Source organism: Gorilla gorilla, chromosome 6 (genome assembly GCF_029281585.2).
Source record: "Gorilla gorilla gorilla isolate KB3781 chromosome 6, NHGRI_mGorGor1-v2.1_pri, whole genome shotgun sequence".
NCBI lineage: Eukaryota > Metazoa > Chordata > Mammalia > Primates > Hominidae > Gorilla > Gorilla gorilla.
In genome coordinates, this window is record NC_073230.2 from 151521580 (window position 1) to 151535347 (window position 13768).

Below are 13768 nucleotides of genomic sequence, written 5' to 3' on the forward strand. Positions count from 1 at the left end.
AATGACGCCCTTGAAAGACATGTTCCCCTTTCATCAATGCACAGACCCAGAAGACCCCTCCGTCCTGCAGCCCCCGCCATGAGCCTCGGGCTCCTGTGCTGTGCAGCCTTTTCTCTCCTGTGGGCAGGTGGGTCCTGGGCAGGGCCCCTTGCGTGGATTTCAAGGCCCAGCACCTTCCCATTGGGGCTGCAGAATCGGCTTTGTTCTCCGCAGGTCCAGTGGATGCTGGTGTCACTCAGACCCCAAAATTCCAGGTCCTGAAGACAGGACAGAGCATGACACTGCAGTGTGCTCAGGATATGAACCATAACTACATGTACTGGTATCGACAAGACCCAGGCATGGGGCTGAGGCTGATTCATTACTCAGCTGGTGAGGGTACAACTGCCAAAGGAGAAGTCCCCGATGGCTACAATGTCTCCAGACTAAACACACAGAATTTCCTGCTCAGGCTGGAGTTGGCTGCTCCCTCCCAGACATCTGTGTACTTCTGTGCCACCAGTGAAGCCACAGTGCTGCACGGCTGTCTCCTCTCTGCACAGAAAGGCAGGGGAGGCTCTGCCCTCCTCGCCACCCCAGACTCAGCGATGCCCTTGGTCCTAGCACCGGAAACTTTGCAGCCCCAATGAGCCCGGGCAGTGCGAGCCTTGGTCTGTGCCAGGTGCCTCTGCAGTGGGTCTCGGCCAGGCCTGGACTGGTCCCAGGACCTCAGATGTCTTCTTTGTTGCCCTCTGGTCTTTCCTCTGAGCTGTCCTTTTGGGCTGGGCCCAGGGGTTTCCCAGCTCTGACTTTCCTAGTCATTCATCTGAGTCTGAGGCCTCCTAGGTGAAATAGGATTTGTCTTTCAGATCCATCTAGACTCCCATCTCTACCTGGGTACCACATGCTTTCCTCACTCCATGATTTTTCCTCATATTGAACCCTATGGTGGTCTTAGCTGCAGCCTGCATTTCCTGTATTCACAGTTGCCCTCCAAGGCCTTGCTTGGTTTCTCCTCCCCGACCTCCCTGCCCTTCTCTACTCCAGCCATGTTGAGAGACTCCAAAGTCCATTTCCTGTGCCCTGGGCTGGAGCCTTCCTTTCTGTAGTGGTCAACACCTACCTGTGCTTCAGATCTCAGCATGATCAGCCCTAGTGATAATCACCATTATGCTTCCCTTGGCTCCCAGCTGAGGTCAGTTTCCCTCTCATAATCTCTCATGGTGTCATGTGTCTGTTAGTCAGTAGAATTTAGCACAATTGGAATCTTCCATATACTTTAAACCCCATGAAGGCCAAGGCTATGCCTGCTTTATGTATCAGCAGCAGTGCCTGGCACAGGGGGAGAACCATTTCACAAAGAATAGATGAGTCAGTGATGGAGTGAGTGATGAGTGGATAGATGAATCAATAACAGGAGCACCCTAGATCCATTTTACCCTGGCAGACAGAGATCTGGCATTAAGTACAAGAACTCTTACCCCTTTGATTGCTGGGCTAGGGGAGGTCCCTGAAATTAATGGGGAGTCGCCATCACGGGTGGCCACACCTAGGTCAAAGATTCCTCCTGCGTCTGCAGCACCAGACCTCCTCCAGGTCTCTGTGCTCTCCTTCAGACTCTTTCCCACAACAACTCTACACAGATCAGAGATCCCTTTCCAGAAACCCATGCATAGAGTTGTGTTATTTTGGAACCACTTCTGGTACCAAAAACTCCATTAGGTTTACATCAATAAAAAAGAACCACTAAAAGAACTATGGAGAGGAGGATTAATGACAGGAGTTAGACTTTATGTAATTGTAGGGGGATCTGAGGAAGAGAAGGTCTGGAGGGGAGATATAGCCAGGCAGATTTAATTCATGATTAATGTGACCTCTTATTCTACTCAAAGCAGAGCATATGATTTCAACATTAAAAAAACTGATTTTCCTTTGTAAAAGTTGGACCTAAATAGGGAGGTATTTTTGTCCCGTAATTGTCTTAAGTTGTCTAATGGTGGAACAAATCCTTGATGCTAGGACTTTGATTTCCTTGAAAGAACAGGAAAAAAAAGTCATGCATATACAGCCTTACAGGCTCTATTTTATGGATGAAACATGACAAAAAGGAAACAGAAAATCGGAATTCTCTTCTGGAATCTACATTGGGGCTGTCCTCAGAGCAGGTTGTGATGTGAGGAATCTAATCTATGAGGGTATTTCGCAGCTCGGAGCACAGCAGACAGTTCCTGACCCCATGCATTTGGGGGTGAGACCAGAGACAGTTGAAAAACTATGGAGTCTTGACGTTCTGCACTCTCAACCCTGGCCTCTCCCTGAATTTCACAGATTAACATCAGACCAATTGACTTCCACTATTAAAAATATTAAAACAAAAACCAAGGAGGAACAGTGAGCAGATGCAATAAACCATTAAAATGCACACCCTAAAGATTTAAAATTTTGCCATCATAAGATGTGAATGTTTGAAGAGCTGCATTTAAACGAATACAAGAAGGAACTGAAACAAGAAGGCGAAAAAAGAGACGGCCCCAAACCATCAAAAGACATTAAAGAAATAATCAAATAGAATGTCTAGAAATCATTACGAATACTCCAGAAAACAAAATGGAAGGTAAACGGCAGATTCAATGCTTCTAAAGAGATTATTAGCAATATCAAAGGAGGATCTCAAGAAATCACCTAGAATGCAGCACAGAAAATTAAATGAAAAATATAAAAAAGTGAAGGAACAAGGAAAAAATGAAGTTTCTAGAATATTAGAAAGCATATAATGTTTTATTGAAACTTTTCTTACTTTCTTGTATATAATTGACGTTTCAGAAAGAGAAAATAGGGCAAACGATCTGAGGTGATTGTGTATGTGATGCTAGCTGAGAATGTTCCTGAGATGTTTTGAGGACTGAAATCCTTGTTCAAGAATTCAGATGAATTGCAAGACAAGTAGGCAGTTCCCAGTGAAACTGCAGACCACAGATGACAAAGAGAAGATTTTAACAGCAGTCAAAAGGGAAAGATAAATATCCTCCAGTGGAATAGAATGAAAGAAATAGTCAAAGTCAAGAAAGAGGATTAAAAATAACCATTCAATAAGAATTGTAGTCCTCATTTATTGAAGATTGAGATTGATTTAAAAAAATCTATAGGACAGGAAAGAAAATATGGAAAACCAAAAGAATTCTGTGAGTTTGCCACCAAAGTATGTTTTCTGAATTATAGTTAACAAGGGTGGGAAATGATCCCAGAAGAAAGGCATTAGGGCAGTTTGTAGGGGAACCCATGTGATGGGACAATCCCATTGGGCACGTGTGAGTGTGGGAATGGAGGAGGCTGGGGCATGAATGGGTATGGCAGAGGGTACCCTGACTTGCAGGAAAGACAATGAGCTCACTCCTCGGTGCCTGGTGTTGGGGGCACTGTTGGTGCATCCTGCAGAACGTACCCAGCAGACAGAGAAGCGTCTCTGGGATGAGAAGGTGAACTCGGAGATGCAGTGAGGCCTCTGGGTCCAGACAGCATAGGTCAAAAAAAGAGAACCTGATCAAAGGTGACTGAAAATAGAAATAGAGCAAAAAATGATATATGTGCCTGATGATTCATTTGATGAAATTAACTAGAGAACATAGTGTACATGCCTCCACAGACATTTTAAAATCAGCATTATTTATCTATAAATTATACAATATAAACATTACACATGTTAAATAAACAAATCAGTGAGATATATATATAGAGAGACATATATATATGGGTTATAAGGTTATATATGTATATCCTTATAACCACTATCCCTATACAAATGTCTCTATCACCCAGAAAGTTCTCTCACATCCCTTGGCAATGACTGTTTCCATCTCTGACAACCAAATGATATGATTTCTATCACTGGAGAATACATTTTTCTCAAAAAATCTATTAGTAACATTTTAAAACCTGTATTGACTAATCCTTTTTTAATATATACATTTAAGAGTGCAAGGTGCTCCTGGAAAGTTTTATGGTTTAAAAGTAAAGTTCTGTGAGCTACCTGATCCATGTTAGGGACAATCCTATCTGGAGATAGATAAGAGGATGAAATAGCCTCAAAATTACTCTCCAGCTGGTGGAAGCTCATTCTCCAAAATTATTTATTCATTTTTATTGATTTCTTTACTCATTTACTCATTCAAATTATTTATTTTATAATGATATTGTGACAACAATTCATCATTTTAATGAAATTATTTTGAGTTCCCATCTGACACATACTTAACTGGCCTTCAGGTTCACACACTGAATGCAACGGGACTAAACAAACCATGGTAATCAGTGACTTTGTTAAGAGATGATGTCACATGTGGAAAAGGGTTCTCTTTGCTTTTACCCCAAGTATCCAACCCATAAAACCTGAGCTTTGAGCTAGAAAATCTCCCTTTTTGTTCTGGCCCTACCCTGGGCACCAGGCTCCTGCACCATGTCTCCTTCTGGGTTCTGGCCCAGAGAAGTTCTTGGCACAGGTGTAGCACCCACTCACGGGCTTGCTGGATCCCAGCTGTGAGTGACAGTAGCAGGGCCCCCTTTGCTCTGACTTTAATTTCTGTGTCCTTCTCAAATAAGCCCTATAGATGCTGAGTGGCCTGGACCCCTGCCATGTGCTTGGGCTGAAAGAAAAACAGCACCTGGGGAGGTGAGCGGGAGCAAAGTTGAAGGAAATCTAGAATTGACAGTGGAAGGAGGAGATGAGGAATATCAATTATGGCATTAAGTACCAGTGATAGTAGCAGGACTCTATCTCATTTCCTTAAACCTCTGATACTTGTACAGATAGCAGCTGACCACAACCTTGAAGAGCTATTTGGACTCAATGGAAATAATGCATGAGTGGACTGTATCAGTTGCCTCTATTACCACCTCATACTCTCTTGGTTCCACCTTTGATTCCAGCCACAGCTATGATGAACAGTTCTATGCAGACACTGACCTGCTCCATAGTTACCGCACCTTACCTTCAATGTGGCCACGTGTTCCCAAAACACGCTGTTGCTGAGGCATGAGACACATTGGTGGTCTGCATGGCGCTTGTTCATGCACAATGAAGTGTGAGTGAGTTAACGTCCTATGGGGCAATTCTCAACCACTGGAGAATGAGAACTGGTGGATAAAAGCCTTGGCATTAGTCTCAGGCTCCTAGAAAGGCCTAGTTTGATAGCCAGCCACCTATCTATAGAGACGGCCCGATTAATATGTTTTCCTTTGTATTTTCTCTGCTTTTTGTTTCTCTGATTCAGTATGGATATTTTCACCTGACCTATCTTCCAGTTTATCTAGTCTTTTCAGCTTTATCTATCCTTCTTTAAAAAATATATATATATTTTTTTTTTCTAAATTTTACGTATTTCATATATTTCAGTTCTGGAATTTCCACTTCAATCTTGACTACAGTATTCAGTTGTCTGCTAAAATTCTCCATTTTGTCATTTCCTTTTTGATTATATTAACATCAGTTATTTTAAAGGCAGTGTCTGATAACACATCTCTGTTGGTGTCTATTTCTTTTGTCCGTTTTCTTTTTTTTAATTTTTGGTCATGCAATGTTGTTTTCTCACACAATCAACGATTCATTTGAATGCTAGGTATTGTATATAAAAATTACAGAGATAATGAGGCTCTGAATGATTTCATCTTCCTCAGAAAGGATTCATGTTTACTTCTGCTGGAAATTGTAGCAGAGACACGTCACCTTAATTGAGTTGATGACTGAGCTGGATCAGAGCTGGGATTCAGCCTTCCTGATGGCTTCTCAACTTTGCTATTAGCCATTAAACTTCCAACTAGATTTCTGGAGTATTTTACCAGCTTATTAAAGTGTAAATTACATAACATAATATTTGCCTACTGGAAGTGTGTAATTTAATGAGTTTTGATAAATTTGTGGAGTTGTGCAACAATCACCATGATCCAGCTCTAAAATATTTCATCCTCCCTACCCAGAAAGTTCCTTCGTGCTCATTTTCAGTCAATCTCTGCTTCTACCCCCAGCACCAAGGCCTGGGGTCTTTGCCAGGCTCCTCTCCTACTCAGTAGTCACTGAACGTAAATGTTCTCCAGACCAGAAAGGTGGTGGATGCTCCTCAAAGCCTTTGGCCCATCAGTCCTCCCTTTCTTCTTAGCTTCTCAGCCATCAAATGAAATTGACAAATGAATTTAAGGGAAAAGTAGGTTTTTTTTTTTAGATTTATCCGTTTTCTATGATATCCCTATCTTGTACGCTCTTACTGCCCCAGTAGCTCCAAGTGCCTTCAAACATTTATGTTTTATATTTTGTTAAGCTTTTCTAGTTGTTTTTGGTGGAAGTGTTGTTCTGCAACAATCCAGGCTATTAACTCTGAAAGTCAGTTTTTATATTTATTAAAGATGAAGTGCAATTGAGTTGGTAGGTTTGTATGTTTGTATTATGGTGGAAACTTCCTGAAGAGAGTGAGGAGTGAAGCCCCTCTAGTCTCCCGTCACATGTCCCTAATAAGACCTCTACCGCCCTGCTGCCTTTGTTCCACTACTGGACTGAGCCTTGACATGTTTGACCCTTTGGCCACAAGGAGGAGCTGTGACTCTGCTGAGATTCAGAGAACTTGGAGGAAGGAGAGACAATTCTCTGGATGGCACGGTTAATAGAAAGATTGAGTTTATTTACAACAAGGGAAAATGTGGTCTGCAAAGAATGCTAGTCAAGGCTCTAAGTGTGAGGGTTCAATACAGACTATTCATTTTGCTTTGATATGCAGGCGCTTTTGTGCTATGGAAGAGCCTGGACTGTCAGACTTCCACTGCAGCCTGCATGGGATTAGAAAGGACAAGGCATGAGCTGGGGAGAGTGGGAGCCCACAAGCGGACACAGATGGAGGACCCCTTCCCAAGAGGAATAAGAGAGGCTCTGGGTGCTGGGCCTTTGCTCCAGCTCAGCCCAGTACAGCTGAGCCCTGCCATGAAGTGAGTCTGGCCGGCCAGGGTTCCCTTGGGGATCTTGCAGAGAATAATAACTCAGGGAAATCTTCTTATGAGACCAAAGGTGACCTACAGCCCTGTTCTCCTCACTCTAAATTATCGGGGAATTAAGCTAGAAAGAATTTTTTTCTTGTTCCTCTTCTGGATGGTCCTCTGAGTTTTTGGAGCAGGAGCTCCCCACAGGGATAGGAAACCCCTCTCCTAGGCCTGAGCAAATGTTTCTATCAAAACAGCGTCACCAGACTCCCTTCCAGCTTCCATTTCCAAGTTCTTTCCCTATCTACAAAGAACCATGGAAGCTAGACTTGTCCAGATGTCAAAGGATCTGATGATGCCAGAACACCTGGAGATAGGAAAGAAGGTGGCATTGACAGACTGCCAGGATGCACACCTGAAACGCACTTTGTTTTCACTATAGGCTCATGTTTCACATTTTAAAAAAGCATTTGGAACTTCCCTGACTTCTTGGAAATCCAAAAATACAACAAAGTTACATTTTAGTAGACTCTAGTCAGTCATCTGGCAGGAAAAAGCTTCAGGATATAAATAAAAGTATAAATAGTAGTATATACATATATATACTAATTATTTATATATACTATATATAACCTTACATGTAAATATACTACATACATGTATAATTATGTATACATATACTATACATAATATAGTATATATGATACCTATACTATATACTATATATACTATATTGTATATATACTATATTATGTATAGTATATGTATATGCATATAATACCATATATGTATATATACATGTATGTATATATGTAGGCTGGATGACTAGAGCCTACATCAAATGTAACTTTGTTGTATTTTTGAATTTCCAAGAATCAAGGGAAATTCCAAATGTATATATCCAAGTATGTAGTGTGTGTCTATATATATACATGTATGGTAATGTATATACATGTATATTACACATATACTATATGTAATATACATGTATATATACATGTATTTATATATACCACTACCACATATGTGTATATATATACTACCATACATGTGTGTATATATATATATATATATACTATTTGTATATAATATATACTACATGTTCTAGCATGTTGCCTGAAGTAAAAGTCCAGCCAAATAGTTTAAAAGGAAAACCGTGAGCCTTCCTCTGAAGATTAATTTTGCAGTTCATCTTGAAATAGAACAAAGAAATCGACTGAAGATAGTCAATTCATTTCTATATACGGAAGTCTACATTTATCAGCTTTCTATAGTATGAGCCACTTTCAAATCTCTTAAAGTTACAAAAATCAGAATATGCAGAACACACATTTCTAAGCTCAATATTAAATATGTAAAGTGACTAACTTGAACGTAAGAGTTGGACATTCAGGGTCCTCCTGTCATTTCTTCATTCCCACCATCACAAAACATCTACATCTTCTTCTCAGTAACAAAAATAAGATGACATAAAATCATTTTTCATAGTTAATAATACCTATGAATCATGACATTACATTGAATTTTTGTTAATGGTTGCTTTCAAGTGACTATAAATTAAACATAATCTATATAATAGAAATAATAAATGTAAATATTTTAAGTGGATACATGAGATTTTAGTAGCCAAACAGGCTCACACCTGTAATCCCAGCACTTTGGGAGGCCAAAGTGGGAGGATCACTTGGGCCCAGGAGTTTAAGACCAGCCTGGGCAATATAGGGAGATCCTGTCGCTATATTTTAAAAAATAGTTATACAGAAAAGTAACATGAAATAGTCTGTAACAGGATGTCCTATCTGGGTTTGATCTGAATTTCCATTTAGAAAACGGACAGCCACTGGTCCACCTGCGGACATAGGTTCTCATGAATTGATGTGCATGTTGACTTTTGTATTTTGTCAAAGTTAAAGGAGATATTTTGATTAGAGTCAGAGCCACAAGTAATTAGCAGGAAACTGAGTGGGATGGAGGTTATGCCATGGTCCTTGTTTCCTTGCAGAGCTAAGAAACCGGTTGTGAGCACCAGTGAAAAGAGACAAAGTCAGATGAAACTGAAATCTTCATGGGACTCTGTGCCCAAGAAAACCAGCTTGACATGATTGGGCACAAGAGCTATTCCTTCCATCCTACACTGCCAGAGCACACAGCACAGTTTCCCCCATGAGCTCTTGGGGAGCTGGAGGAGGGAGATAGCTTTGCTGGGCGGAGTCGTATTCCCACGGGAAGTCCAAAAAGTAGAGGCAGGGATGTAGGTTTTCTTTCTAGAAAGACTGGAAGATTTTGTTTACAAACGTACCCACACACATGCCTTTCTCAAGAAGACCCAAACTTTGGGGAATTGCTTAAATATAATAAGGAGGTTAAATATTGGACAGCCAAAAATATGTCCCAAGCCAATCTCTTCTGAAATAGGAGTAGTCGCTGTGCATTAGTCAGATATTCAAATGAGCAAAGATTCAAGAGGGAAAAAAAAAGCATTATTGGAAAAGGAAGCAAAAGATCAAGAGAAGAAAACCAGCCTGACTCTGAGAGAAGAGCCCAAAAGGGAGAGGAAGGGAGGAGGTCGTCAGATCCCGGGTAGGGAGCAGGGAGGGAGGGGGTACAGGCACAAGAATGACTGTCAGAGACACATCCTGGAGGCCACAAGTCCACTCTCTCAACTATTCCCAGAAATTCCAAAAACTCCTTTAAAGAAGCAAGTGCAGGGCATGAAAGGGAGGAGCCATGCTACAGGAGACCCTGGGAATGGGGGAATGATTACAGGCTGTGACCTCAATGGCACAGCACCTCTCAGAGGCAGTGGAAACCACAGCCTAGTCTTCTCACCACTGCAGACCAGAATCCTGCCCTGGGCCTTGTCTGGTCTGCCTGACTCGGCCATGGGCTGCAGGTTCCTCTGCTGTGTGGCACTCTACCTCCTGCAAGCAGGTGAGTCCTCGGCCCAAGTGACAAGATCCTGTTGGAGTCCCCGAGCCTTTTCACCATGACAACAACAGGAGGCTACCTCCTGGGATTTACCTGAATTCTGCTTCTTTCCTTTACAGATCCATTGGACACAGCCGTTTCCCAGACTCCAAAATACCTGGTCACACAGATGGGAAAAAAGGAGTCTCTTAAATGTGAACAAAATCTGGGCCATAATGCTATGTATTGGTATAAACAGGACTCTAAGAAATTTCTGAAGACAATGTTTATCTACAGTAACAAGGAGCCAATTTTAAATGAAACAGTTCCAAATTGCTTCTCACCTGACTCTCCAGACAAAGCTCATTTAAATCTTCACATCAATTCCCTGGAGCTTGGTGACTCTGCTGTGTATTTCTGTGCCAGCAGCCAAGACACAGCCTTGCAAAGTCACTGCATCCCTGTGCACAAACCTCCTGGCTCAGCCAGGAAGCTGTGGGCAGTGTGTGCACCTGCACCCAAGGCTCCAGTCTCCATTCCCTGACGGCCTCTGATGGAGTTTCAGTCTGTAGTACAGCCTCTGCCAGTGCACCTGATGTGGCAGTTCTCCATTTTATGTACACAGAAATCTCAGAATTCTGTTTATCAGCTAAAGCAGGGGTTCACAACAAAGTCAGTAAAGTATCAGAGCTCAACTAACAAAACAGGAGCCTGTCCCATGCACTGAAGGTCTTAACTGATGGGAGAAGCCATTTCTTGTCTGTGTCTGCTGCAAATATGGGTCCATATTTTACTAATGTTATGATTATAAACACACTGTTGGCAAAAATGGTTGATGAGCCTAAGCATAAAGAAGAGGGGAAGGAAAGTATTTCTAAGATCAAGAGACAATTTGGATTATCAGTGAGTATTTTGTTTGACAGAGAAGTATTTTGAGAGGCGTGAAATTCCATGGCAATAGGTAAACTGGAAAGTGTTGAGGAGAAGCCAGTGGAGGCAGCCTTGTGCATTGTCGGCTCCTTCTCTTCAAGAAGGGTGACCAGCAAGAGTTTCTCCCAATTCTGATGAGTGTCATCTTGAACTCTCCTCAAGGGCAAGTGACAGCTGGATGACAGGGGATATTGGGAGACATGGAAAGGAATTTGGACACAAATCCCTAGGCAGTGGTGAGCCACTGGTCCTACTCCAAGTGAAACAACATTATAAAACTGATATTTTGGTACAGGAACACTGGTAGTAGTATGGATCAGAAAAGAGATAGATTTTTGGGTGGCATGAATGATTAGGAGACTTCTAAATATCCTCCATGAAAGACTAGAAATCGTTTATGTAAAGCATTGTGGATGACATAGGCTTGAGGCTCTGGATTATGTTATCTCTTGGAAAGAGTGTTGGGTTTTATTCTGGGACGGTTGAATGTAGGACTTGCTAAGTTCTATTTCAGCTTTGCCCTTCCTCTTAGGGAGCCCCAGCACATGGTCATCATTGCTAGTGCATGGCCTTTCCAGGGTCTTAGTGGGAATCACAGTGTATTCGCCACATCCCTCCACTGCAACTGTGTCTGAATGCCCTGGCTCTTCTGAAATCTCTGCCCATGTCTTCAGCCTTCCAGAACTTGTTCTCTGCTCAGCCTTCTGGTCTCCCACCCTTCTGCATACACAATTTAGGATCTGGCTCAGGAAAAAAAAGGGGGTTTTCTTACATATAATTTTTGGGTTCCTTTTTAGTACTCTGTGTCCTAAATCCCACGTGTCTTGGAGTCAGTTACGTCCTATCTTCAATCACATATACTACTGCTATTTGGTACAGACATGTTTACTTGACTTTACTTCACGTTTGCCATTCCACTCTTCACTCTTCTTTCTTGCAATTCAGACAGTCCTGAGGTCATTTTCCTTCTTCAGATCCACCCCATATTCAGATGACTTAAACTCACCTGTCACCCATTCTGTGCTTTGAGAAATGTTTATGTTAGCTACTGACCTCAGGGCAGTCAAGCCTCTCATTGTCATTGTTATTCAAGGTAGGTTGAATTCCATTAAAAAATAAAAATCCTTGAAATTTGGTTTACTTATTGGGAACCACACAATGCTATCAAATTCTTTTTAATTCAATTTTTTTTTCTTTTTTGGTGGAAGGGCCAAGAACTGTTTCCTTGCTGAAGCAGACTCCTATCATAATAATGTGAATACCAACAACGTTATTTTAATACTAACAACGTTAACCTTTAAATCAGGTTGATGTTAGGTTCTTATCTAAGAATGAAGTATATCCAACCGTAGCAGGTTGAAGGTCTCTCATGTATGTAACCTGTTCAGGAGGAGACGATTCAACCACTTTTCTTAAATTCTGATCTAAATGCCTTTACATTCTTTGTTTTAAGGGCCACATAAAAATACTCTGAAACAATTTACACATCAGAAAAATGCTAATACTTTCCTCCTGGCCCAGCACATCTCCAAGTTAAAAAAACTTCTTAATTATCAACCCATAGTTTAATCGTGGTAACTCCTTTCTACCCCCAACATAGATTTTTATGTAACTGATTTATAACTACAACCCTAACCCTACAATCACAATTGTCATTACAAAACAGTACCAAATATGTACTGTAACAATAGATGGTTAAAATCACTTAGGGATTATGAATCATGTCATTCTTGTATTTATTTGTACTTATTTTTTGTGTTTATGTATTATGTCAGCTTCAAGCTGATTTCCCTTTCCCTTGCTCCCCACACCTTTTGTTGTTCCTTTTCAGCATCCTGTGTATGTTAGCTCTAAGCCCAGCCAAGCCCCATGCCCTCCACTTCAGGGACAGAGGTTGGCTCATCCCTTTGGTGCTCCCTCAGCTCCCTCCCCACTGCCTGGTGGCTGGTTGGCATCACAGTCATGCCCTTGAATGACAGGAGCTGGTCCACACTGCATCCATGTTCATGGTCATCCTCCCTCCACAGAGCCAGGCCAATAGGGCTCCACCGCGCTTAGGCACTGAGGGAATGGACATTTTGAATGGCACTGTCTTGTGTGATCCCGCAGGACAGAAGGAGATTCCTTCAATGGGAGTAGTCTGTTGCTGAGAGGGATCCTGAAAGACAGGGGAACAGAGACACTGGGAGGATCCACATAATGAGGAAGCAGCTGAGAGCAAAGGAGCCCCTGCCAGAGGAATACCCTTGGGGGGTAAAAAGCTGGCTCTGCCCTTTCTCCCCAGCCCATTGATCCCAGCCCAGACAATTCAAATCTACCTTCTATCAAGACCTAGAAAGGATGTAAAACGGCCAGGTATAAATATCCCCTGGGTCTGGGGAAACCCTCAGAAGCAGTGACATCACAGGAAAAACCACCAACCAGGGCCAAGGAGACCTGAGCCCAGCACCTCACCCAGAGGACCCCAGTCAGAGGCCCCATCTCAGACCTGAGGCTAGCATGGGCTGCAGGCTGCTCTGCTGTGCGGTTCTCTGTCTCCTGGGAGCGGGTGAGTTGGGTTCACATCAGCTGTCATTGAATTCCAAGCTTTTTCCTTGTGACTTCAGCAACAAGCCTCCTCCTGGGCTCTGCCTGAATTTTGTCCCTTTCCCCCACAGTCCCCATGGAAACGGGAGTTACACAGACACCAAGACACCTGGTCATGGGAATGACAAATAAGAAGTCTTTGAAATGTGAACAACATCTGGGGCATAACGCTATGTATTGGTACAAGCAAAGTGCTAAGAAGCCACTGGAGCTCATGTTTGTCTACAGCTTTAAAGAACAGACTGAAAACAACAGTGTGCCAAGTCGCTTTTCACCTGAATGCCCCAACAGCTCTCACTTATTCCTTCACCTACACGCCCTGCAGCCAGAAGACTCGGCCCTGTATCTCTGTGCCAGCAGCCAAGACACAGCCTTGCAGAGTCACCGCTTTCCTGTGCAGAAACCTTAG

At 42.4% G+C, this 13768-nt stretch overlaps 3 gene segments (V, D, J or C); all 3 read left to right on the forward strand.

Moving 5' to 3' along the window:
* LOC101133556 (T cell receptor beta variable 6-2-like) lies at nt 1–5005 on the forward strand. The segment is given in 3 exon segments: nt 1–127; nt 214–514; nt 4903–5005. Coding segments are annotated over 3 exon segments (495 nt in total).
* A 4783-nt stretch (nt 5006–9788) lies between these two features.
* On the forward strand, nt 9789–10387 carry LOC134758814 (T cell receptor beta variable 3-1-like). The segment is given in 2 exon segments: nt 9789–9867; nt 9984–10387. Coding segments are annotated over 2 exon segments (453 nt in total).
* A 284-nt stretch (nt 10388–10671) lies between these two features.
* Nucleotides 10672–13768, forward strand: LOC134758815 (T cell receptor beta variable 4-2-like). The segment is given in 4 exon segments: nt 10672–10746; nt 12605–12666; nt 13164–13321; nt 13431–13768. Coding segments are annotated over 4 exon segments (633 nt in total).